We start from the raw sequence: 26,163 nt of genomic DNA on the forward strand, positions 1-26,163 counted from the left end.
AAAAACCCAGGAACCCCCTCCCGCCCCACAGAGCAGCCATTGACTGAAGTGCAAATTCGCGGGAGGCGGGGCTCCAAGAGCAACACGTTTAAAGACAGGCTGATGCGCATGCGCTCTTCGCCTTGGCGGTCGCTTTCTCTCTGCCCCTCGTGAAGATGGCTTCGCGCGTGGGACCTCGAGCCACGGGAACCGATGGCAGCGACTTCCGGCACCGGGAGCGCGTGGCCGAGCATTACCAAATGAGGTGGGGTGTGGGGTGTCGCGCTCATGCACCCATTTAGGAAGCCACATTTATTTTTTTCTTCCTGTCTTTAAACCTGCATGTTGCAGCATCGGGAGCTGCCGCCTTCCTGCCTGCCCTGTCTGATCCGTGCTCTGCAATCTACTCGGCAGGACGATTGTCGTTTAGCTGCTCCTGCCGACCATTGAATTGGTGGCTTCCTCTAAAATGAGAATCTCTTACTGCATTAATTCCCTCCCTCTTTTATATATCTATATCTATATATCTATATATATCTATATCTATATATATCTATATATCTATATATATGTCTATATCTATATCTATATATCTATATCTATATCTATATCTATATCTATATCTATATATATATATGTATATGTATATGTATAGATATAGATATATCTATATCTATCTATATATATGTATATGTATAGATATTGATATATAGATATCGATCTATATATAGATATAGATATAGATTAGATAGATATAGATATATAAATATAAAAAAGCTCCTTTTCCCAAAGGCAAAAAGACGGGGACAGCATGCAGCTCGATTGCATTTGAATAATGAGGTTAAGCGTTGCATTTGTTTCTCCTTAGATTGCATTTATTTTATTTATTTAGTTCGTTCGTCGCTCATGTACTAGATAACAAGAATAAGAATAAACATGAATAAGAACACAGGAAATGGGTACAAATAAATGGGTACAGTAGGACAGGGACATTAGGCACGCTGGTGCACTTATGCACGCCACTACTGACCTCTTAGGATTCTTGGTGGCTTGTCCTCTACCCAAGCCTTAAGGATATCTATAAAAATACACAGCAGGTAGTGGCAGCATTTAGCTCAGTTCAAAACAGCTAAACAGGATTAGTACTTGAGTGGGAAAGCACCAGGATTTTTCTCTGGGCTGTAGAGAAGCCTGAGAAGTTGAAAAGCTTTCTGGAACAAATAGTAGCCAACCATTCTCTTTATTATTGCCCAGATAATGTGTCTTTGAGGTCAGCCACATTTGACTGGCCTCTTCATTTATAAAGATGCTCTTGCAAAGTTTGAATGAGAAATGTCCTTGTTAAACCAACGAAGCCATTTCTCGAGATCTAAAGGGAGTTTATTGGGAGAAGAAAGCAAGGGTGGCAAGTGTCACCTAAGACAGGCTTTCAAATGGAACAAATCCATTCAATCCAGCTAATTTTCATGTCTTCATTTTCACCCCATTTCCAATACTTGTTTCAAAGAGGTTGGCTGGAGAGGGAATGCGGGCCTCCTGTTGTTAAGCCTTCCTTGTTTTCTTAGACATTGTCCTCTGCTTTTTGAAGTAGAAAATATAGCTTTTTAAAAATATCTTTACTTGTAAACACAGGCTTTAGCAGGATTATTGTTTTATGCCCGTCACTTTCAACTCATGGAAACTTTCTGGAGGAGTCCCCACAGTCTTCTTGGCAAGGAAGTTTCATTTCAAGGGTTCTCTGATGTCGTGAATTTGGCCAACTGATCAAAGTAGTATTTGATACTTAAGCCAACCGTACTTACCGATTTATTTATTACATTCCTGCCTTTATCACTTTATAAGTATCTCAAAGTGGAGAACATAGCTAATACGGCGTCCTCCTCCTATTTCCCCTGCAGCAACAACCCTGTGAGCTGAGTTGGGCTGCGGGAGTGTGACTGATCAAGTCACCCAGCCAGCTTTCATGCCTAAGGCAGAAATAGAACTCAGTCTTCTGGTTTTTAGGCCAGCACCTTAACCACTATGGATTATTAGTTGATTGATAAAGGAACTGACTTGGTTTTTAGTAGTGGCTGAATGGGAAACGAAAGACAGACACTATCTTTCCAGACCTTTAGCATGTTGTCAACTTACCAGATCTTTGAATGGGCACCGTTCTACCATATTGGAAAGTGAGAGATTTGTCGTAATCTTAGAATAGAATAGAATAGAATAGAATAGAATAGAAACAGAACAGAATTCTTTATTGGCCAAGTGTGATTGGACACACAAGGAATTTATCTTTGGTGCATATGCTCTCAGTATACATAAAAAGACATGAAAAGATACATTCATATATTTGTGACCCAGGTGCCACAAGATGGATGTTCTTGGCAGGGGAAAAATGTGGTTGAAATAAATAATGTGTACAGTTGTCACATGGTGGCAATTTAGCCGGTGAAGCTTTTTTCCATTGCAATATCATTACACTGGGAAAAACAGTCACCGAGTGTTTGCTTGTTGTGCAATGATCAAAGCCCTGGGGCTTTGGGAGAAAAACATTTCTCATGAATGCCTCTTGACCTTTCTCACAAAAAAGCTTTCCTCAAGGAAGCAAAAGCCTATCCTGTAGTTCAGGAGTGGGTAATGAAGCACTCACTGGCAATTTTTCTTGATAGCTGCCAGATTGTCTGTAGTAGCTGGATATTTTTTCCCCAAAAAAGATTATTTGAAACGAAATAAAAGGAAGCACCCATTGTAAAGAAGTACCCATTTTATTTATGCAGGTAGTCCTCGACTTACAACCACAGTTCAGCCCGATTTTTCTAAGCAGGACAGTTGTTAAGCACAGGATCAAACTCACCAATTCCTCCTTCCGTCTTTTCTCTGCTTTCCACAGTGTATCTCTCAAATCTGAGATTAAGAAGTTGATCTACATGCAGGTGGGCCTGTGGCTGTTGGTGGCAGCACAGATGTGCGTAGCTCACTTCAAACTTCTACCCCATGACAAGGTGGCCATGCCTTACCAGTGGGAGTACCCATACTTGCTCAGTATCATCCCTTCCCTCTTTGGCCTCTTCTCCTTCCCCCGAAACAACATCAGCTACTTGGTGATCTCCATGATCAGCACCGGCCTCTTCTCGGTGGCGCCTCTCATCTACGGCAGCATGGAGATGTTCCCGATGGCTCAGCAGCTCTACCGCCACGGCAAAGCTTACCGTTTCATCTTCGGCTTCTCTGCGGTCTCGGTCATGTATTTATTGGTGGTGGTGGCGGTGCAAGTTCACGGCTGGCAACTTTATTATAGCAAAAAGCTCTTGGACTCCTGGTTCACCAGCACTCAGGAGAAGAAGAAGAAGTAGTAAACAAAGGGGTTGGCAGCTGCATGCATCAACACTCGCTTTGGATCGAGGGATGGGGAAGAGGGAGAGGTCTCCTGAGGGAGAGGGAGTTGGTGCTCTTGGGTTTCTCTCACATTCATACTGAGCAAGTGGGAGATCCAGGGGTTCCAGCTGCCTGAGTGAACATTGAACTGGGTTCGGTTGTTTTTCTGCTTGTGTGACTTACAACTGGGAGTTGTAGGCTTGGGATCCTTCCAAAGGAGAGGCAGTTGATACCCTTTAGAGCAGGGGTGTCAAACTCACGGCTCGTGGGGCAGAAGCGTCACATGCTGGCCACGCCCAACCCCCTTTTTAATGAAAGGGGGGGGAAATTGCGATACGTCACATGACGGCAACGTGTTTGACAGCCCTGTTTTAGAGAAATGCTTTCCTCACTTGACTTAGGCAGATGAGACTTGCTGGAGTCTCCTGTAGGTTTGAACGAACCAATGTTGAGCTATGCCACATGCACTTTAAAAGATTCACCTGTGCACTATCTTGAATTAAGCTGTGAATAATTGGATCCTAGTAGAAATAGGAAAGCAGCACACAAGGCCAGGAACCCCCTCCCTCACTCCCCTTCCCCTCCCTCGCTCCCTCCCTTCCTTCCTTGCTTCCCCCACTTCAGAATATTATATGATCCAACCCAGTCAAAAGATGTTTGTTGTGCGTGCTCACGCTCCCAGGAGCAGCTACTTACCCTGGCGGTAAGAGCTGCCAATTTTACTCTTTCTCCAGCCCTACCAACATGGGATTGGTATATGTCAAGCACTGAGGCCTCCCCTGCTGAATTTCCCCTCAGCTTGACTTGCTGTCTTCCCTTGTAGGGCCCAACCATGGAGGGCCCAACCACGTTCCAGGGACTGTTTGCCTTTTTTTAACAAGCTGTCTAGGTGTTCCAGGAATGGCTGCCGCCACCCATCTCTGCTCTCATGCTTGTGAACCAAATAAAGTGCTATCTTAAAAGTCCTGTGCCAAGGTCTTTTATGGATTGGAAGTGGGTGGGTGATGGCTGTGATAGGCAGCTGATAGCAGTTATATCAGTGTTTCTTAACCTTGGGTACTGTAAGGTGTGTGGACTTCAGCTCCCAGAATTCCCCAGTCAGCCTAGCTGGCTGGGGAATTCTGGGAATTGAAGTCCTCACTTTTTAAACTGGCTATGGTTGAGGAAAACCGAAGTGCATGCAGCATATTTTTTTCTTCCATTCTAGCTTCCTAGCAGATGGTCTTTAACTCAAGCTCTCGTTCATTCTGGCAATAGCCACTGGCCATTAGGACCAATAGGCAGCAAGAGCGCAAACGTTTCTCAATTTGCATTGTATTAAGACAGCCCTTTTTTCTGCTGAGGGCTACAGGCAACCTGATGGACAGATGGGCAATGGGAAAAACTAAAGTCAAATTTAAGCAGATTCTTTGCCCCTCTCTCTTCTCTTTCTCCCTGCTCATCAGGTTGCCAGCTAAGGAGCAAATATTCAGGTGTATTTGTCCATACATGTTTTAAAACATGCCATGCACATATATGCAGTTTTTCTTGATGGCAGCCACAAGATTTGTAGGAATGTTTTTCCCTCTACAGAGGAAGGAACAGCAGAACCATAATGGTGGATTTTAATTTCCTTGAGAGAGGTGATAAGAGAAGGAAGAATGGTTTAGGTAAAGGTTCCCCTTGCACATATGTGCTAGTCATTTCCAGCTCTAGGGGCGGTGCTCATCTCCGTTTCAAAGCCGAAGAGGTAGCGCTGCCTGAAGATGTCTCCGTGGTCATGTGGCCAGCATGACTAAACGCCGAAGGTGCATGGAACGCTGTTACCTTCTCACCAAAGGTGGTCCCTATTTTTCTACTAGCATTTTTACATGCTTTCGAACTGCTAGGTTGGCAGAAACTGGGACAAGTAACAGGAGCTCACTCCGTTCTGTGGCGCTAGGGATTTGAACTGCCGACCATTCTGATCGACAAGCTCAGGGTCTTAGCCACCAAGTCACCATGTCCCTATGGCTTAAAGAAGCCGCAAAATTACCAAAAAAATTTTTTTGGCTTCTGATAAAACACATTTACTTGATGGGAAAAGGTAGTGTATATTTCAGGCAACAGCACTTAAACTTATATACCACTTCTTAGTGCTTTATAGTTCTCAGGGGTTTACAGAGTCAGCCTATTGCCCCCAACAATCTGGATACTCATTTTACCCACCTCGGAAGGATGGACGGCTGAGTCAATCTTGAATCTTAAGTTGCCACTCCAATGGATCTGTGGGTTTGCAGAATAACCTATCAATGTGCTTGATTTTTCTGTGAAGCGATAAGTTTTTGGCATAAAGTTTAATACTGTACCACCAGCATTAAGAGGCCAATGAAAATCCTGCTCCCAAGGAAGTCACATAACCGCTCAGGAATTTTTTTTATGGTAATGGAGTACAAGTTAATTCTTCATGTTTTTTTTTCCCCTGTGGAGGAGCTTTAGGGAAACCTCATAAGAAACACAAGCAACAGAATAAAAAAAGAATGAATATGTTTATATGGTTCGGTTCGGTTAGGGATAAGAATTAAGTTAGAAAGGCTTTGCTGGAAAGCTTCAAAATAATATTTCAAATAATACAAGTTATATTGTGCAAGATGTCCCACACAAAATAGGTCAGCAAAAAACCAGAGAGAAAGATAAGAGGACATCTGAAAGACGAGGCTGCCAGGGAGAAAAGGAAATCCATCAGTAAAAATAAGTAGATTGTTTGATTCTACTATACTTTGATAGTCTTGCCATTAGGGCACATTATGTACAGTGGTGGGTTGCCATTTTTTTTTACTACTGGTTCGGGCGCACACACTCTCTTGTGCAACGCTTCTGCGCATGCTAAAGCCATTAATCCGGCCTGCGCAGACCACAAAACTGCCCACGCCCATCCAATCACATGACCACCTAGCCATGCCCACCTAGTCACATGACCACCTAGCCCTGCCACCCAACTGTTCCACCTCCCCCCAACAGTCTGAGGGACCGTGAATTGGCCCCCTGTTTAAAAAGTTTGACAACCCCTGTTCTAGGAGATCATCTGTTTTGAACGGCTTGAAGTGGGACATCCTGAAATATCCAAATAAATAAAGGCCTGTTGAAGAAGCAAGATCACGTGAAGTGTTAATACCTTGGTAAGGCCACACTTGGAATACTGCATTCAGTTTTGGTCGTCACGATGTAGAAAAGATGTGGAGACTAGAAAGAGTGGAGAGAAGAGCAACAAAGATGATTAGGGGACTGGAGACTAAAACATATGAAGAACGGTTGCAGGAACTGGGTATGTCTAGTTTAATGAAAAGAAGGACTAGAGGAGACATGATAGCAGTGTTCCAATATCTGAGGGGTTGCCACAAAGAAGAGGGAGTCCAACTGTTCTCCAAAGCACCTGAGGGTAGAACAAGAAGCAATGGGTGGAAACTAATCAAGGAGAGAAGCAACTTAGAACTGAGGAGAAATTTCCTGACAGTAGAACAATTAATCAGTGGAACAGCTTCCCTCCAGAAGTTGTGAATGCCCAACAATGGAAGTCTTTAAGAAGATGTTGGATAGCTATTTGTCTGAAACGGTATAGGGTTTCCTGCCTAGGCAGGGGGTTGGACTAGAAGACCTCCAAGGTCTCCCTTCCAACTCTGCTATTGTATTATTGTATTAAGAAAAGCTCACCAGTCTCCAAAGTCATTAAGAAGTCAAAATGTTCCTAATCCAATAAAATCTTAAGTCAACTCTGCTTTTACTCAAGTTCAGCTCCTGCTCAATTCATGCACTCACCCCCTGTATTTCCTTGACTGTCTTGAAGGAGATATGTTGTTGTTTTGATGCCTTTGAGTTAGTACTGAGTCCTGGCGACTGAACTAATCCCTGCAGTGATCTTGGTGAGCTTTCAGAAGTTGCTTCCTTCCTAGAGCCGAGAGGGAGGGACTGGCATAAGTCCCCAGCTGGCTTCATGCCTAAGGCAGGTCTAGAACTTACAGTCACCTAGTTTCTTCCCTGATGCTTTAATCATTGCAACAAAGTGGCTCTTTGATTTAATGGAAATCAGCTAAGGCCAGCTGGGTGCAGCTATTTAAATGCAGATTGGGAGGGGAGGAGAAAAAAAATAATCATCACAGGGCAGTGGTTAACCACTAGCAGATTTCTGAAAACTGATGGTTGTTAGGATAAACTGAGAATTCTGCAGTACAAGATCGAAATGTTTATTCCTGGAATGTTGTGCTGTAATGCTAGGAAAATGGCAGGCGTTTACAACAAGAAAAGCCACATTTTTCTTCTTCTGAAATAATTTAAAACAAAACGAGGAAAAGTGCAGGCAAATAAAGCAATGTTTTTGCTGGGGTTTTGGTTGGGGCCAGGATATATATAATGAATCTGCTCCAGCTAGCTCTTAACATATTTTGATACTCCTAAGTTGCTTCTTACCAGCCATCCTTTACAGAAGAGACAGTTAAGTTTTTCCATACCTACTTTTTGATGTTGATGTTGATGTTGATTTTATTTATTTATATGCCGCCCTTTTCCCCGAAGGGGACTCAGGGCGGCTCACAACTCAACAGGGAAGGGGGATACAAACAAGAATTTAGACGACATAAAAACAATGCATAATTAAAACACAACAGTCATACCAATTCGAGGCGGGGGCAACAGTTCTTTAGCCCCAGGCCTGTCGGAACAGCCAGGTTTTAAGGGCTTTGCGGAAGGCCTGGAGGGTGGTGAGGGTTCGAATCTCCATGGGGAATTCGTTCCAGAGGGTCGGAGCAGCCACAGAGAAGGCTCTCCTCCGAGTAGTCGCCAGTCGACATTGGGCGGCAGATGGAATTCGGAGGAGGCCTAATCTGTGGGATCTAATCGGTCTAGTGGAGGTAATTGGCAGCAGGCGGTCTCTCAAGTACCCAGGTCCAATACCATGAAGGGCTTTATAAGTGACGACTAGCGCCTTGAAGCGTATCCGGAGACCAAAAGGCAGCCAGTGCAGCTCGCGGAGGATAGGTGTTATGTGGGTGAACCGAGGCGCACCCACGATCGCTCGCGCGGCTGCATTCTGGACAAGCTGTAGTCGCCGAATGCTCTTCAAGGGCTGCCCCATGTAGAGCACGTTGCAGTAATCCAGTTTTGGGTACCGCAGTTACAGTGTATCTGTTCACGGTTGCTTCCCATTCTTGAAAATGTTTGTTTCTCCTGGGCTATTTGCCGGTTTTCTCAGTTCCAAGTGAAAATGTTCTATTTTATGCTCTCTTCCATTCTGTGGATTCCCTCCTCCTCAACCCACAGTTAAAAGTACAGGTATATTCATTTAGTGACCATTCGAAATTGCAACGGCACTGAAAGAAAATGACTTATGACTGTTTTTCATGCATACTACAGTTGCAGCATCCTTTGGTCATGTGATCAAAATTCGGATTCCTGGCAACAGGCAAGTATTTAGGATGGTTGTAGTATTGTTGAGTCATCACCTTCTGACAAGCGAAGTCAACACACTGTTATTCACTTAACAACTGCAGTGATTCACTTTAACAACTGTACCAAGGAAGATCATAAAATGGGGCAAAATTTACTTAACTGTCTTGCTTAGCAATGGAAATTTTGGACTCAGTTGTGGTCGTAAGTTTAGGAACACCTGTATACAAGACTGAAAATATACATGGATTTTAAGGAGGAGTGGTGACTCAGTGCTTAAAGATGCTGAGCTTGCCAGCTGGAATGTTAAAGAGCTCAGATTTGAGACCCGAGCACCATTTGACAGGGTGAGCTTCCATTACTTGTCCTAGTGTTCTGACCTTGGCTTCTCCAAACCACGAAGCAGACTCTTTGTCCCAACAAAAAATCTCTTTTTATTAAGTTACTGTGAATTCCTCTCATTCACATCCAGCAAAGTCTTTCAAGGGTGGATTTATAGTCACAGACCTTATCTGGCTTGGAGAGCTGCCAGGCCAATATCTTCAGAACTTGGCAAGGTGTCTCAGAGAGTCACTAATCAATTAAGCGAACGAATTGCCTCCTGCAAACTCCACTCCCCTTTCGCTCCTCTTTTATTCCCTATGGGAGGGGCCATTCACCATCCACCTGTGGCCTTACTCTCAGGTCGACCCTTGTTCCTTAGCTGTTCCCTTCGTCTGGCAACTCTGCGCCTGCACACACTGGGAACAGGCTCCAGCTGTTCTGTCCCATTGATCTCCCACTCCGAAGGCAGCTGATAACTGTCAGATGGCCCTGGCCTCATCTCTGACTCTGATGTAGACCCCTTATCAGAGCCTTCCCCAGACTCCAGGACTGGCCCATGTTCCTCCCCAACCCCCTCACTGTCCGAGTCTGTCGCCAACTCCACTTGTGGACTACAACACCTAACTCCTTCCCACCCAAAAGCATGCCTATGTGAGTAGATAAATAGGTACCATTTTGGAAGGAAGGTTACAACATTCTGTACGCCTTGGCATATAGTGATGCTGGCCACAAGACCATGGAAAGGGTCTTTGGACAACACTGGCTTCTTCGGCTAAGAAATGGAGATGAGCACTGCCTGCTGGAATCAGAATGACTTGATAAGGGAAACCTTTATCTTTATACATGGGATTGACTATAAAAGGGAGAGAGATGCTGTTTGAGTCAGTACAAAATTAACTTGTAAAATAGCTAGTTCACACAAGGGGGAGCTCTTGATTGATTTTTATTGTGTGTGTTTTTTTAAAGTTTCATACAGCAAGCAAATCTGTCTAAGTTAGTTCTTTGGCAAAAGCCCAAACACAGATTAAATGCTGCCAGTGGCTTTCATTCTGAACCTAAAGCATGAAGAGCAGCAAAAGACATTGGGAGGAAAGCAAATTAATGTACCCTTTCCAAATAAAACCTGGCCCAGTGTTTCCTAATTTATTTTCTCTCTCAGGGCTCCTTGTCACTTTAAAAAATTATGGACAGCTCCAAGAGAACTTTTTTTCTGTATGCATTATATTAAATCAATATTATTGTGAAATATTAAAATGAATATTGTACAATATTTACAATACTGTAATTTATGGTAATACAATAAATAATGTGCTTATTGGTATCATTACTATGATTATTATTGCTCTCTTGCTTTGCATGTACTGACAGCTTTTGCACTAGAGACAAAGTCCTTGTGCCTCTAATCACAGTTGGCCAATAAGGAATATTGCATTGCATTGCATTGCATTGCATTCTATTCTATTCTATTCCATTCCATTCCTCTGTTTCCACTACCCACAATTTTTGATCCAATTTTTCAACATAAGCTGGCCAGTCATTTTGATTCGGGAGGTGGGGGCACACTGTAAGAAATACTGCCTTGTTGTTTTCTCCTTTGGCTTCTAAGGTGGTCGGCCCTTTAATAAAAGTTTGAATTCCTTAAAGGTAAAGATTCCCCTCGCACATATGTGCTAGTCGTTCCCAACTCTAGGGGGCGGTGCTCATCTCCGTTTCAAAGCCAAAGAGTCAGCGCTGCCGAAGACATCTCCGTGGTCATGTGGCCAGCATGACCAAATGCCGAAGACGCACGGAATGCTGTTACCTTCCCACTAAAGGTGGTCCCTATTGTTCTACTTGCATTTTTACATGTTTTCGAACTGCTAGGTTGGCAGAAGCTGGGACAAGTAACGGGAGCTCACTCCATTATGCAGCGCTAGGGATTTGAACCACCGAACTGCCAACCTTTCTGATCGACAAGCTGAGGGTCTTAGCCACTGAGCCACTGTGTCCCTTTTGAACTCTGTTTTCCAGTTTGGACTGGAAAAAGTATCCTAAGGGCCTCTGATATCATTCCTTATTTGCCCTTGGGTACAGTATTACCTCTGCAAGGATCTGCTGTAAAAGATAGATCAGACTAAGAAAACTGTCATGTAGGTAAGGACCAGTGGTGGATTGCGGGTGGTACGCCCCAGTACGAGCGTACTGGTGCCTGCTGGGAGCAGCAGGCACTGTTCAGGTATGGTGCTTCAGAGGGGCCGCCTGCCCGCCTGCGTTCCTGAGCTGTATTTGACCCAACTGGGCCATTTGCGCCTGTGCGACACTCTGCTGAGCAGCTGGAGCATTGCAGGCGATGGATGCGCATGCGTGTGCAGCGTGCATGCACATGGTGGACTCCTGGCCCCATCACAGCGTACCGTTGTGATGGGATCCGGAACCCACCACTGGTAAGGATTTCTTTTATTGTAACATCTGCAAGTAGCAGAATTCTGTAAGTCTGAATGTGTTTCCTCCTGTCTCTTTATCTCGAGCCGAGGTGGCGCAGTGGTTAGGGTGCAGTACTGCAGGTCACTTCAGCTGACTGTTAGCTGCAGTTCAGCGGTTCTAATCTCACCGGCTCAAGGTTGACTCAGCCTTCCATCCTTCCGAGGTGGGTGAAATGAGGACCCAGACTGTGGGGGCGATATGCTGATTCTGTAAACCACTTAGAGAGGGCTGAAAGCCCTATGAAGTGGTATATAAGTCTAACTGCTATTGCTATCTCTGTGTAAACTAGGGGTGGAGTTTGACTTAGATGTTTCCTCAAGTTACTTTCCAGGCCCAGCCTCAGGTGCCTGTTATCTCTCTCTTGCCTTCTCCCATCCCCCTTGTCCTTCAAGACCATCCCCATTGTCCTCTACAGGGAGTGGCTTTTTTCAGCAGAAGAGGACTTATTACCTGATGCGTGAGCATGAACCCATTTTATAGCTGAGAATCTGAATTTATATACTACAGACTAGATTGCAAAGCAGGAAGTCAGTGGTTCAAATCTGCCTTGGCTCTTGTTATGTCTTATGGGTACAGTGACCTTATGTCTTTTACTACAGGTATAAAACTTAACTACAGTAATTGAGTCGGGAATACAGCTGTAAGTCATGCTGGTTGTTCAGTGGATGTCCACATAACCGTATTGGACTTTACAACTTTTCTTTTACAATGGTCATTAAGCAAATGCCATGGTCATCATTAAGTAAATCCTTTTGGGGGGGGTAATAGGTGTTTTTTGCAAAAACCAGAAGTAAATGCCAGTTTTTGGCAAAAAAAAAAAGGCATCTGAATTGTGACCATGAGATATCAAATGGTCATAAATGCCATCCAGTTGCCGAGTGTCCAAAATGCAATTGTGTGAATGCAGGTCAGACAGAGGTAGCCCTGGAGAGATCCATCATAACTCTGAAAGGTCGCTAAGCAACCTGTCGTAAGCCGAGAACTTGTTATAAAAGACATGCCTTTATTTCAGAAAGTCCTTTAGATTTAATTATTTTTCAAAAACTCACTTTCGTCTTTTATTTGGCTCATTTAACTTTGATCGTACATAAATGGTACCAATCATGTACATTCATTCCACATTTCAGAAACTGAATTGTCTTTTTAAAAATAAATGTATATATAGTGTTTGATTTTAAATATTGTCTATTAGAAGGTAAGACTTTTTCTTGGTTTTGCTCTGGAGTTTTCCTTTTTAAAGCTAAATTATAAAGATTTTTTTTTAAACTCCCAGTGAACGTCTGTCATTTATGCCTCTTTTTCATGTTTCTCCTCTTAATTTTTTCCCCAAGAAAATAAGTTCACCATACTTATGGGCTATAAGGGGAAACTGGGCTAACTAGACCCCAGATTCAGTTTGTTTAGTGACAACCCAAAATTACAACGGGACTGAAAAAAGTGACTTATGATTGTTTTTTACACTTATGACTGTTGTGGCATCCCCATGGTCACGCAATCAAGATTCAAACATTCAGCAACTGACTCATATTTATGACTGTTGATGTGTCCTGGGGTCACGTGATCCCCCTTTGCGACCTTCTGATAAGCAAAGTCAACGGAGAAGCCAGATTCGCTTAACGACCATTGTTAGGAATACAATTCTAACGGTTGGGTTGGCAATATATAAATCATGTAACAATGTTGTACCTGTTTCTTTAAACATACTGTAAAATTTAGCCATGATAATATAAAAAGTCCTGTGTTTGATAAGGGTATTTATCAATCATTGATTGGTAGCTTATCGTATCTGAGTAATTGGTCAAGGCCCGACATAGCATATAATGTAAATCAATTAGCCAGGTTTAATGCTGAACCTACTGAAAGGCACTGGCAAGCTGCTAAGAGGATATCTTAAGCAAACAATGCATTATGCATTGTATTTAGAACCTAGAGATGATCTGAGCTTGACTGCATATGCGGTCAAGTTTTGCTACAGATGTGTCTATACGGAAATCAACATCAGAGTTTGTTATATTCCTGGGAAAGGCACTAATTGGATGGCGGTCTATTAGACAAAAACATTTAAGTCTATCAACTATGGAGGCTGTTCTCATGTCTGTCATTATTATGTACAAATTTGGTGTGTTATAAACAACTACTGGATATGGGAATTGACATACAAAAGCCTATTGTTGTTTATGAGGACAATCAAGCAGCAATTCAGATGGCATCCAATATTGCTGTAAAACCTAGGTCAAAACACACTAATATAAGATATCTGAATGTACGGCAAAGTGTGAATAGTAAATTAATTTCACTGGAGTATTGTATGTCTGAAGACAACATCGCAGATCATTTTACCAAAGCGCAAGGTAATATAAAGCATAAATGTTGTTGCGAGGAATACGGATTTAAGATTGTAAGATTTATATATTGTCCTACCCAAAGGGGAGAATGTTAGGAATATAATTCTAACAGTTGGGTTGGCAATATAGAAATAATGTAACTATGTTGTACCTGTTTCTTTAAAAATACTGTAAAATGTGGTTGGTTGCTGTTTTCCTCAATCGGCCATAAGAAGGAGCCAGAATGTCTGTTAGTTCTCTCTCTGTTTGTTAGATGCTGGGCTGATCTGATCTGAGTGCTGTGAGGTATTGTACGTTTTTGCAACTGTTAGCAAACATTGTGTACCGAACTGATTATATGATACTGGACAATGTTATTTGGATTATCTCTTAACTGAAAGACATTGATGACTGACTGAATTATCCGTGTATGACTTCGACTGTTTTGTGGACTCTGATACCTCTATTTCCACGAAAGTAAAAGCCTATTTAAACTGCAGTGTCTCTGTATGCTGGTTTGTGTGTTCTTCAACACAACTCTGACAACGCTTTGCTGAACGCACTCGGTCTCCCAATGGAGAGCTTACCTAACAACCATGTAACTATTTTAACAACTGTAGTGATTCACTTAACAACTGTGGCAAGAAGGGTCGTACAATGAGGCAAAACTCACTTAACAAATGATTCACTTAACAACAGAAATGTCTACCTGTACAGGAATTATTAATACAAAACTTTAACACCGAGATCTATAACAATTGTACAGTATTTACTATTCAGGTTAGATTTATAGTTACCTTTACTGTTTATATTAGAAATATGAAGGCTAAGATAAGGTTATAACAGTGTAAACAAAGCAAGTAGCATAAAATCAATGAAAAAACAAACATTAACTAAAAACAGTAGCAGATCACATATCTAAGCAACATGGTCAATAGTAGTAACTGTGAAAGGGATCTTGGAGTCCTAGTGGACAACCATTTAAATATGAGCCAGCAGTGTGCAGCAGCTGCCAAAAAAGCCAACACAGTTCTAGGCTGCATAAACAGAGGGACAGAATCAAGATCACGTGAAGTGTTAATATCACTTTATAATGCCTTGGTAAGGCCACACTTGGAATACTGCATTCAGTTTTGGTCGCCACGATGTAGAAAAGATGTAGAGACTCTAGAAAGAGTGCAGAGAAGAGCAACAAAGATGATTTCCTGACAGTTAGAACAATTAATCAATGGAACAGCTTGCCTCCAGAAGTTGTGAATGCCCCAACACTGGAAGTCTTTAAGAAGATGTTGGATAGCCACTTGTCTGAAATGGTATAGGGTTTCCAGCCTAGGCAGGAGGTTGGACTAGAAGACCTCCAAGGTCCCTTCCAACTCTGCTATTGTATTGTAGTGTATTGTATTGGTCACCCTTCATAGATTTCATGGCTTAAGAAATACATTATTGCCCTAAACATTCCAAGAGCATGTTTCTCCTTTTCTCCTCCAGGGAGGTATAATATTCTGCCTTTTTAATATTTCCTAGAGTATTTCATTCTTCTAGGATAGTGATGGCTAACCTTTTTGTTGTTTGGTGCCAAAAATGCGAGCGTGCATGCACGATAGCACACGCGCGTGCCAGCACTCATAATGCATGCTCCCACATGCGCATACACGCACAACCCCCCCATGCCCCCCCCCATGAGTGCCACACTGCTTGCCTCCAAGTTGAGCTTGGTATTTCCTCCGGGGGAGGCAGTTTTTGCCATCTCCAGGCTCCAAGAAAGCCTCCGGAGACTGGGGAGGGTGAAAAACAGGCCTACCAGATGGCCGGCATGCGCATACACACTGGAGCTGATGGCTCTTGTTCCGGCAGATATGGCTCCATGTGTCACCTGTGCCATGTGCACCATAGGTTCGCCATCATGGTTCTAGGAGAAGGGTGGGTGCTAACTTTCTATACTGCAGAGCTTTAGAAAAAAGAAGACTTGTAAAAGTAGGGCTTAAATAAACGGACCTTGTTTACCCATTTGACAATAATTAACCTTCCTTTTAGTAGAGCTAATCAATGATCTTTTCTATTTCCCATTAATACACTTAAGGAAACTCCTCATCTTACCAAGCTTTCATAAACCCAAAGCATAGCTGCTAAAAATGCGGACTTTCAAAACACCACCTACATACCGTATATTGTTTGGAGTGAAATCTTAAAAATATAGTAGTACTGCATTTCTGGGGCAAAACTATACATTCTCTTCATAGCTAGAATCAAGGAAAAGTTTGCATTTAAGATGACTATGAAAGGAAAAGGAAAAGCAAACCATTTTTTTGACGTGACAGTTTGATAGTCCAAGCACAGGCCTTTTATAGAACAAAAGAAGTTATTCAAAAGCTTTTGCTTTTGTTCTAACTCAGAGTTAATTGTCCATAGCAGTAGCTTCTGTGCATGTATATTTATTCAGAAATTAGTTTTAATACATCCGGTAGGACTTGTTCCAAAGTAAATAGTAAAATGGAGCCTTGAAGTGTATAAAGGTAGTCCTTAATTTAGGACCACAATTGAGAATGGAATTTGCAACCCTAATCTATGCGGTCATTAAGACACAGTCATTAAGTCATGGTCGCTAAGCAAATCACCAGAGTAGTTAGGTGAATTGTGCAGTTATTAAGTGAATCTGGCTTCCCCCATTGACTTTGCTTGTCACAATCTCCCTTCTAAGGTTGCAAATGGCAAACATGTGATCCCAGATGCCATAACCATTTTAAATATGCTGGTTACCAAGTGGGCAAATTTTGATCTTATGACTTCAGGGACACTGCACCAGTCCTAAGTGTGAACACCGGTCATAAGTCAGAGTCCAGGATTATTTGCAAGCTTGAGAAATAATGCAATGCATAATCTATTCAAATGAAATATGTTGAATTTATATTTACTGACAAAGAAATGAAGGGAGACTAGTCTAGATCTATTTCAAGCTATTTAGCTCTCATCCCATCGGGTATGGCTAGTTGAAGAGAGCTAAATAGCTTGAAATAAGATTGATACTAGTCTCTCTTTATTTCTTTATCGGTAAACATAAATTCAACACAAAAATAGTTTGTCGCGAAAGTGATTGTCTGTGAAGGCTCCTGGATTGGGGCTGAAAGGCGAAAGCGGAAGCAGGATGCTCCATCCCATAATTGGGTAGACCAGGTTGCCCTGATAGACCAGTCCCACCAGAAAAAAACACTTACTCAAGAGGAATAGCATTTAGGATAGCATGCAAGATTTTTGTAGCTGTTGTGGAAAGTTATCATCCAGCCCTCTCCCAGGAAAATGAAATATCCTAGGAAATATTGAAAAGGCAGAATATTATATTTCCTTGGATGTGAAAAGGAGAAATGTTTTAAAGAGAAACTTCCTGCAGCTTCCTGCCTCCCCCCCACTTTTGTCAATGGGCCATTAAGAAGGCCAAGCTAGTCCCCTTGCATAATAAAGAGTTCTCCACTTCAGCTCCAGGGGGATGGGATTAAGGCATGATAATATTGGCCCTTTACCCAATTCCCCACATGGCATCTGAGAACTCAACCAAACCTGGATTCAAAACGCAGCCTAGAGAGTTGCCCCTGCATGGCCCCATGGGAATCTGACAACCAATCAGAATACAAGCTCAAGATCAAAGGCCAGAGAGGGGATAAAACCAGGGGCTCAGCATCTCAGTCCTTCCTTCTCTTCTTCTCCACCAACATTGAAGCATGTGACCACCCTTTCTGTTCAGGGCTCAAGCCATGTGGTCCTGTCCACAAATAAACCATCTTTCCAAGCAGCCTCCATGTCTCCAGTGTCTTTTCCCCCACTTGGAGCTGAACCCAGAAGGACATTTCTTTCAACACTGTAATATTTGATCTAGTCCTCTTCACAGCAATAAGGTTAGCATGAATGGTAAGCCAGGCAAGCTCCTTTCCCCTGTTCTTTGTCAGACTCAGAAATCAATTTCAGCACATGGATGACTCAAGATAGCTGTTCATCCCAGGCATAGGAGTGCCTAGAATTGGTGGGACAAAGGGGTTTCCCCACCTCCTCATCCAGTCTAGCCTGAGGTATGTTCTTCTTTGTATGTCGATCGAACCTAAACTTGGGCTTTCAAAGAAATGCAGAGGCAACACCAGCCCCATGTAGATAATACACGAAACAAAATTTGATTGCCGACTTTTCAGAGTTTAGCTTTTACCTTAAATTGAATTCAGATATATATTTTTTCACAATGAGGCATTGCTCTAGAAAGTCTTTCTAGACAATACGGCAATAGTGCATTCTGCTTCAGGCCAGGCAACTGGATCTCTCACATGGCTCTTGATGGCCATGAAGAGGCAGTGGTATAGATCAGTGGTCACCAACCAGGGGTCCGCAAGAAGATTTTGCTGGTTCGCAGAAAAATTATTTGCATTTTTTATAATGCACTAAATACTATTTATCTTTTTTAAAAAAAATCATATTAGTGGTCTGCATGATTTTAAATTATGAATGTAGTGGTCCCTGGGGTCTGAAAGGTTGGTTACCCCTGATATAGATCACTGTCCTTTTTAAGCTCTCTCTCTCATCTTCCTCCCTCCCCACCTCTCTCATTTTCAAAGAATGGGAACAATGAATATTTCTTCTGCTTGTTTATAGTCATTTCCATATTTGGCATTTGGATCTTTAATTGCTTGATTTATAAATGTACTGGGCATTATCAAAAACAGAACAAAACAACAGAGGAGGAGGAGGAGGAAGAGGAAGAGGAGACCCTGTACCATTTCAGACAAAGGGCTGTCCAATCTCATCTTAAAAACCTCCAGTGTTGAAATACCCATAACTTCACAAGGCAAGTCATTCCACGGAATAATTCCCACTGTCAGGAGGTTTCTCTTTAAATATTTCTAGATTGGATCTTTCTTTGATGGTGCTTTGGAGAATAGGTTGACCCCCTCTTTTTTGTGCCGGATATTAGAAGGCTGCTATCACATCACCCCTAGTCCTTCCTCTTCCAAGTTGTTCTTGACTTGGTTCAACAGCAAAGTGCCTTTCTTGTCATAGGATAAGATGACACCTTTGCCTTAAAGACTGGCTGCTTTGGCTTGCAGGAAGCTTGGTGGACATTGCAAGTTGGCAGAAAGTAGAGCCTAAGCGAGATCAATTTTTCCATTCACACATGCACTAAGCAATGTGTGAATCCGCTGCCACCTATACCAACATAATAGAATGTGCCTTTTATTATATTTTGGGGCTACAAGTCATAATCCCAACCTATTAGAGGGCACCAATTTGAGTTGATCTGAAGAGTTTAGTAGCTTTTCCACCCATTCTTCTAGAATTGTGATTGCCTTGTTTTCTGCATCTCAAGTCACAACATCAAGCGGAAAGTCACTGCATACTTTCTATTTTGTGACTGATACATTATAGAAGCCTGGGAACGGAGTTATACAGTCATTCCCCTTTCTGTACAGGGATCAATCGGTTAAGGATACTTCCACACAGCCAGTGTTTTCAACTTACACAACCCGTAGATGTCATCATCACCCCTGCTAATAAGATGTTGATCAACTCCTTCCAGTTGGCCAGTTGAGGCAACCAAATGTCAACATGCCAGATTGCAAAACTATTTTTGTAAATGTCTCTGGAGATTGCCAGTTATCCAGGTCATGGTTATCCCAAAGGTACTTTTTCTGGGTTTTTTTTTCCTTTGAAGTCATTTCTCTTCTCATCCAAGAAGCTTCTTCAGCTCTGACTGGATGGTGGGGAATGGAAGGATTTACACTCCTTGCGGACAGCTGGTCATTTGCATCCTTTTAGCAGGTCGTTAAGGCCACCCGGAAGTTTATCTGTGTCATCAGGGTCACCTGAGTGGTGCAAATGGGTGTGGAGCCTTCTTGGAAACACAGTCCTTTCAACATTTCCAAAAAGGCTTCACATCCATTTGCACCACTCAGGTGACCCTGAGGACACAGATGAACCTTCAGGTGACCTTAACAACTCCCTAAAAGCATGCAAATGACCAGCTGTCTGCAGGAGTGTAAATCCTTCCATTCCTCACCATCCAGTCAGAGCTGAAGAAGCTTCTTGGATGAGTAACGAAACGTCTTCAAAAGGAAAACCAAAAAGTCCAGTTGCCTCTTGAAAAAAGCACATTTGGGACTACATTTGTAAAGTTTCCTCTGGGACAGCACCATAGTTCATTGGTTCAGCTGCTGAGACCAAACCCAGATTGACAGCAACATGGCATGCAATATAGCTAGTATATTTGGTTTGCAAAATTCTGGGCAACCACCAACTAGGAGATATAGAATTCCCTTCGACTTTCTTTCCATTGAATGTTCTGGATTTTTGTAATCCAGATATAGTAACCTTAGTGAAGTAAGCGTTTACAAATTGACACAGTGTGTGTAATAGAAGAGAGTCCTAAGTCTCTCTAGATACATTATTTCTTTATATTTATTTGTATCCCACCTTTATTATTTTTACAAATAAGATGGCAAACATATACAACACACTGTAGGAAGTTAAAACCCTCTCCTAGAAAAATGAAATATCCTGGGAAATATTGAAAAGGCAGAATATTATATTCCCCTGGATCAGAAATGGAGAAACATGTTTTTAGGAAGGAAACAGACTCACTCTTAATAGCCCCCACCTTTGTCAATGGGCCATTAAAACATGTAGATGCATGTTCTGGGTGCACTGAGTTTCAATAAAGTGAAGATTTTTCTTTCTACAATTATACTGAGAAATACGGTTTAAATCTTTGATTAGAATTAAAAGATCTTTCAAACTCCAAGGTTGTGGTCACTCAAAACATTGAATCATAAATTAACCAACTACGGTACTCTTTAGGCAGGTGTAGTGTATGATCTCAGGCCCTGAGGTTAACTTGTGGTTCAATTAGTCATGAGAACCTAGAATATTGGATTGACTCAATCATGATTCAACTTATCATGTCAAATGAAGCCTGAATCAGAAAGGAGTTTCTGTCCCGTAGATGTTTGTGCAATTTGCATTAGATTATAGACTCATAGAATCATACAGTTGGAAGGGACCTTGGTGATCTTTTCACTTATCATTTATTCGTGCATTATGTATTTATCACACTTCTGATTTCCAATTCTTCAACTGCCATTCAGAAGATGATAGTACAGTCTTCTATAATCTGTTTACAAAGATACAAAGTTCTATAAGATTTTCCAGCTGACCAGTCTTTCCATCCCCCAGTACTTCTCAATTTGACACTTGAAGCTGATCTGACCTGTTTTAAGTACCTGCATATTGTTTCATACATGAGGATGTTGTAAGCCCAGCCAAGTTTATAAGTGTGAGAGTGGATTGCTTGCAGATAACTCTTAGCCACTGGACTAAATCACATTATCCTTTCAGGCTAGCCAATGGAGAAGAATTTAGACTTTAAACTTTAAAGCACAAACTGTTTTATTGACGGCACTGGAAGCAAAGATGGCGTAGACTTATGCAGATTAGAAAATGATTGGATGCAGCTACAAGGTAGGTGATTGGAAAAACATAACCAACAATGAGTATTTCCTTAGAATATACCTAGTGAGATCAATAAGGCCATTTGGATATAATTAATAAGGCAATGGGACCAGACTGCAAAGATAAGAGGGTTTCAAAAGAACAAAGAGGCAGTATTCCATGAGCTTCTTCTAGGAACTTGCTTCTGTTGCCTTCCTGCCTCCCATTAAATATGTTAAAGTATGTTAGGAAAAAGAATGACAGTCAAGGAAATGATAGGTTCACTTAATGGGAGCAGAGGGCAAGAAGGTGATAAGCAGCAAGGAGAAAGCAGAGCTGCTTAATTCCTTCTGTCTTTAACTAAAAGGAAGAAATAGTGCAAATGTATCAAAAGCAACTCAGAGAGAGATAGGTAAAAGCACATATGTGCTAGTTGTTCCCGACTCTAGGGGCCGGTGCTCATCTCCGTTTCAAACTGAAGAGCCAGCGATGTCCGAAGACGTCTCTGTGGTCATGTGGCCTCCATGACTAACGCCGAAGGTGCACGGAGAGCTGTTACCTTCCCACCAAAGGTGGTTCCTATTTTTCTACTTGCCTTTTTACATGCTTTCAAACTGCTAGGTTGGCAGAAGCTGGGACAAGTAACGGGAGCTCACTCCGTTATGCGGCGCTAGGGATTCGAACCACTGAACTGCCGACCTTTCTGATTGACAAGCTCAGCATCTTAGCCACTGAGCCACCGCGTCCCTGTCAAGAGAGACAGGATAGGTATGAATTAAAATAGACAAGGAAATAGTAAGAGAATACCTATCTACCTTGGATGAGTTCAAATTGCGAAGACCAAATGGATTATATCCCAGGGTTCTGATCAGAGGTGGGCTTCACATAATTTAACAACTAGTTCATCTAGTGCAGAACTGAAAATATGAACACATGCGTGCTTTGTGTGTGCGCCTTTCGCACTTGCGCGTGGCTTCAAATACATGACAATTTAATGTGCATGGCTTCCAACACACCTTCTTGGGCAGCCATGGGTGCCCTTGAGCGGGTGAGGTGCGGAAATGATCTGGGCTCCATGGGGGGGGGCAGCAAGCCAGAGAGTGAGATATATAGGGCGGGATGGCACGGGGCGGGTGGTTGGAACTACTGTTACGGGCAAACCGGGGCAAACCAGCAGCAGCCCACCTCTGGTTCTGATGGTGCTGGCAACAGAGGTGGGTTCCTCTTGGTTCAGCCTGGTTCGGGCAAACTGGTAGTGGTATGCCGCTGTGGGTTGCAGAACTCGCAGCGACCCAGGCTGGCCACTCCTCCAAACCAGTTCCCCAGTCACTGCAGTCGCTGCCATCTTGTTTTTGAGTTCTGCGCATGCGCATAACAATTTCTATTGAACTGCATAATGCACGTGAAGTGCACATGTGAAGCGTGTCCACGAGTGAACCGGCAGTAACGCCGGCTATAACCCAACCTGGCTGGCAGGTATGATCTGTGAGCCACTGAATGTAATCCAGTGGTGGGTTTCAATTTTTTTTAGAACATCTTCTGTAGGCGCGGCCTGCTTTGTGGGAGTGACTTGCCGGCCATGTGACTGGGTGGGAGTGGCTTGGTGGCCATGTGACTGGGTGGGAGTAGCTTGCCAGCCATGTGACTGAGTGGGAGTGGCCAACTTGTAAAATGTGGTGAAACTCACTTAACAACGCTCTTGCTTGTCAACCAAAATGTTGGCTCAGAAACTCTGGCATTGAAGTGTGCAAGTCTTAAAGCTGTCAAGTTACAAGACCCTTGCACCCCTAACCCTTTAGAAAAAAAACCCAGGGGTGTTCAAACTTGACAGCTTTAAGACTTGTGGACTTCAACTCCCAGAATTCCTCCTCTCACTCTTCATCTTGATGATGTGTGGAGGGGGTGGGAGGGAGATGGAACTGGTTCTAAACGGCACTGTAGATTTGTGGAACCTTTTCTATAGAAGAGGTTAGAACTGGCAGGAACTCACCCCTGATGTAATCAGAATAACAGAACTGGAAGGGACTTTGGAGATCTTCTAATCCAGTCTTTCAAAACTCCTGTAGTTACAAGGGAACTACCAAAAAACTAGAAAAGAGCTGATGTGGGAGCAATCTACAAAAGGAGGAAAATGTAGATCCATGGAACTATATCAATCAATGAGTTTGATATCAATACTTGGTAAACTCCTGGAAAAGATAATTAAGCAGCAGGTTTTAGAGAAATGCAGGAAATTCAGCTTTGCCTAAGCCATGGTTTGGAGCCTTCAAATGGGTATCAAGTTTACCTACTTCCTTTCTTAATCGCTTCTGGAAATTGCTCTTTGATATTAAGAACCTTCAAAATGGCAAGTTTCTTCACGCTGGGTGATTCTCCTTCAGTTCTCAATGAAAGAAGCATCATGTTTATTTAAGAACTTTAAAAAAATATTCTGAAAAAAATCGCCAAAAGGTGATTAGGATGTTGATTTTGGAAAGTTATAAATAGACTACGAAGTCAGATGGATTCAAAATAGATTTTGAAATTAACTAAAAGAATCCTTCCCATGGATTGTTCAAAATCCTATTAAAAATAGGGAGATTTTGTTTAGTTAGTTATTTAAAACATTTATATAGCTGCCCTTCTTGTGTTGAACTCTGAGCAGCTCCTAATCCACAATTAAAAGAACATCAGCAAAAACAATAGCTTAAGATAAATCTATTAAAACCACAAACACTAAAAAATCTGGCCCTGAAGTTAAACCTCCAAAATCCTCATTAAATTCTCTCAACTGCCTCATTCTATCCAGGTGCTTTTTGAATCTAAATGTAAGAAATCTTTTGGTGTGAAAATGTTGTAGACTTGAGAAAAACATGATTAGAGGAAACTTTGAAGGGTGTACACTAGAGACAACTAGAAAGAACTTGAGATTAAAAGAGAAGAGATAAGATTCAAGAAGGATATAGAAAAAGATGTTACACTGGATTTACAAATGAAATTGTCTGATACATTAATAACTAAAAGAGAAGCACAAATAAAAATGTCAGAAGAATGACTTGGACAGCTTTCTTATCTTGAGCATACAAAACAGGTATTTATATTTTAAAGTTTGTCAAACATGTACAATATAGCAGGTATAAATATAAACATGGACATGAATGAAAGAAATGAATACAAATAAATGGGGACAGTAGGACAGGGATGGTAGGCACGCTGGTGCGCTTATGCATGCCCTCTTTACGGACGAAGAGTTCCACAGTAGACAGTTTAAAGTTGAAGCCATGAGGATTTGAGGATGTAACAACAGAGTCAGGTAAAGCATTCCAGGCATTGGCCACTCTGTTGACAAATAGAAAATGAAAATAAGTCCATTTTTGGGATACTGTTTAAAGGAAATAAATATTGAGATATTTAAAAGTGAAAAGAAGGAATATAATGTTGCATTATTTGATCATAAAAATACTTATGCATACACACACATACAAACAAACAAACAAAAATACACACACACACATACATATAGTGGAAGAGTCGCTTCCATGGTCATATGGCCACATGGCTATACACCAAAGGCACACAGAAAGCTACTACCTTCCCATCAAACTGGTACCTATTTATCTACTGTATTTGCATGATTTCAAACTGCTAGGTTAGCAGGAGCTGGAGCAAAGAATGGGAACTTACTCTGTCCCACAGTACTTAGGTCTCAAACTGCTAATATTCTGTTTGAGAAACCCAGTGTCCTAACCACTCAGCCACTGCATTCCTTGTATGTATGTATGTATGTATGTATGTATGTATGTATGTATGTATGTATGTATTTATTTATTTATGTACAGTATGTATGTTAGGTATGTATGTATTTAGGTATGTATGTATGTAGGCATAAGTATAGGTATGTATATATGTGTGTGTGTGTGTTTGTGTTTTTATTTTTGATCAAATAAGTCAGCATATTACATTATATTACATTATATACTGTATACATACACACACTGTATTATATGTTGTATATGTATATGTATGTATGTATGTATGTATGTATGTTTATGTGTACATATAATGGGTTTTTCTCAATCAGGAGTGAATGACAAAGCTTTAAAGATTTGTTTATAGATAAGAGATTTTTTGTTTTATTTTTCGGAAAAAGTGATATACGATGGTGTTTAAAGTAAAGAATTACAAAGTTGGCTTATTTAAGTTTAATATATAGTTGTTAAGAAGTTTCTGAGAGGAGATAAACAGAAAATGATAAGAAATTAACTTCTTGGCGTAAAGATCAGGATTTTTAATACGTTGTTGTTTCTGGTAGCCCTTAACAGATTATTCATGCCTGGGTTTGAATGACTAGGTTTTTAAGATTTGTTTATAGATAAGAAGGAAGTTGTGGGAAGAAGAGATTTTTTTTATTTTTAGAAAAAAAGGGTAATTACTGTGTTCAAGCTAAAGGAAAAGTATATGAAACTGATTTTTTTGATTAAGGTTAAATGCATTGTTATTTCTGGTAACAATGGACTTTTTGTTGATTAAGACTGAATAATGTGGTTTTATATTTCATTTTCAGATAAAAGATAAGATACGGGAAGAAGAGATTTTTAGTTGAAATTTTAGAGAAGGTTATAAGTTACTGAAATTGTAGTTGTCCTAATCAAGGAAACCATTTCTTTATATATATTTTTTCTCTTTATATCTTTTTTCCTTTTCTTTTGTGTTGCATTTTTATTTTGATACTTTTCTCAATTTCAATTATTTTTTAATCTTTGTATTTTTAAATACAAAATGGCACAGCTACCATGTAGGACAGGCAGGCAGAAGATTAGCAAACCGCATCCATGAACATCAACTATCACTCCAAAGATGCGATGAAAATGCTTTA

General features: G+C 41.5%; 1 protein-coding gene across 1 annotated transcript; it reads left to right on the forward strand.

The window, feature by feature from the left end:
- The first annotated feature begins 116 nt into the window (after positions 1 to 116).
- On the forward strand, positions 117 to 3,541 carry JAGN1 (jagunal vesicle mediated transporter 1). Its single transcript, XM_014070478.2, has 2 exons — positions 117 to 244; positions 2,858 to 3,541. The coding sequence occupies exons 1-2, from the start codon at positions 156 to 158 to the stop codon at positions 3,318 to 3,320; spliced, it is 552 nt and encodes a 183-aa protein (XP_013925953.1). The 5' UTR covers positions 117 to 155; the 3' UTR covers positions 3,321 to 3,541.
- Positions 3,542 to 26,163: the final 22,622 nt, after the last annotated feature.

Source organism: Thamnophis sirtalis, unplaced genomic scaffold (assembly GCF_051295495.1).
Source record: "Thamnophis sirtalis isolate CommonGarterSnake01/CBP01778 unplaced genomic scaffold, rThaSir2_p1.2 scaffold_3, whole genome shotgun sequence".
Classification (NCBI taxonomy): domain Eukaryota; kingdom Metazoa; phylum Chordata; class Lepidosauria; order Squamata; family Natricidae; genus Thamnophis; species Thamnophis sirtalis.

Coding starts and splice junctions, on each gene's coding strand:
- JAGN1 (XM_014070478.2), top strand. CDS start 156: ATGGCTTCGCGCGTGGGACCTCGAGCCACGGGAACCGATGGCAGCGAC. Junction 245..2,857: donor GCCGAGCATTACCAAATGAG/GTGGGGTGTGGG, acceptor TGCTTTCCACAG/TGTATCTCTCAAATCTGAGA.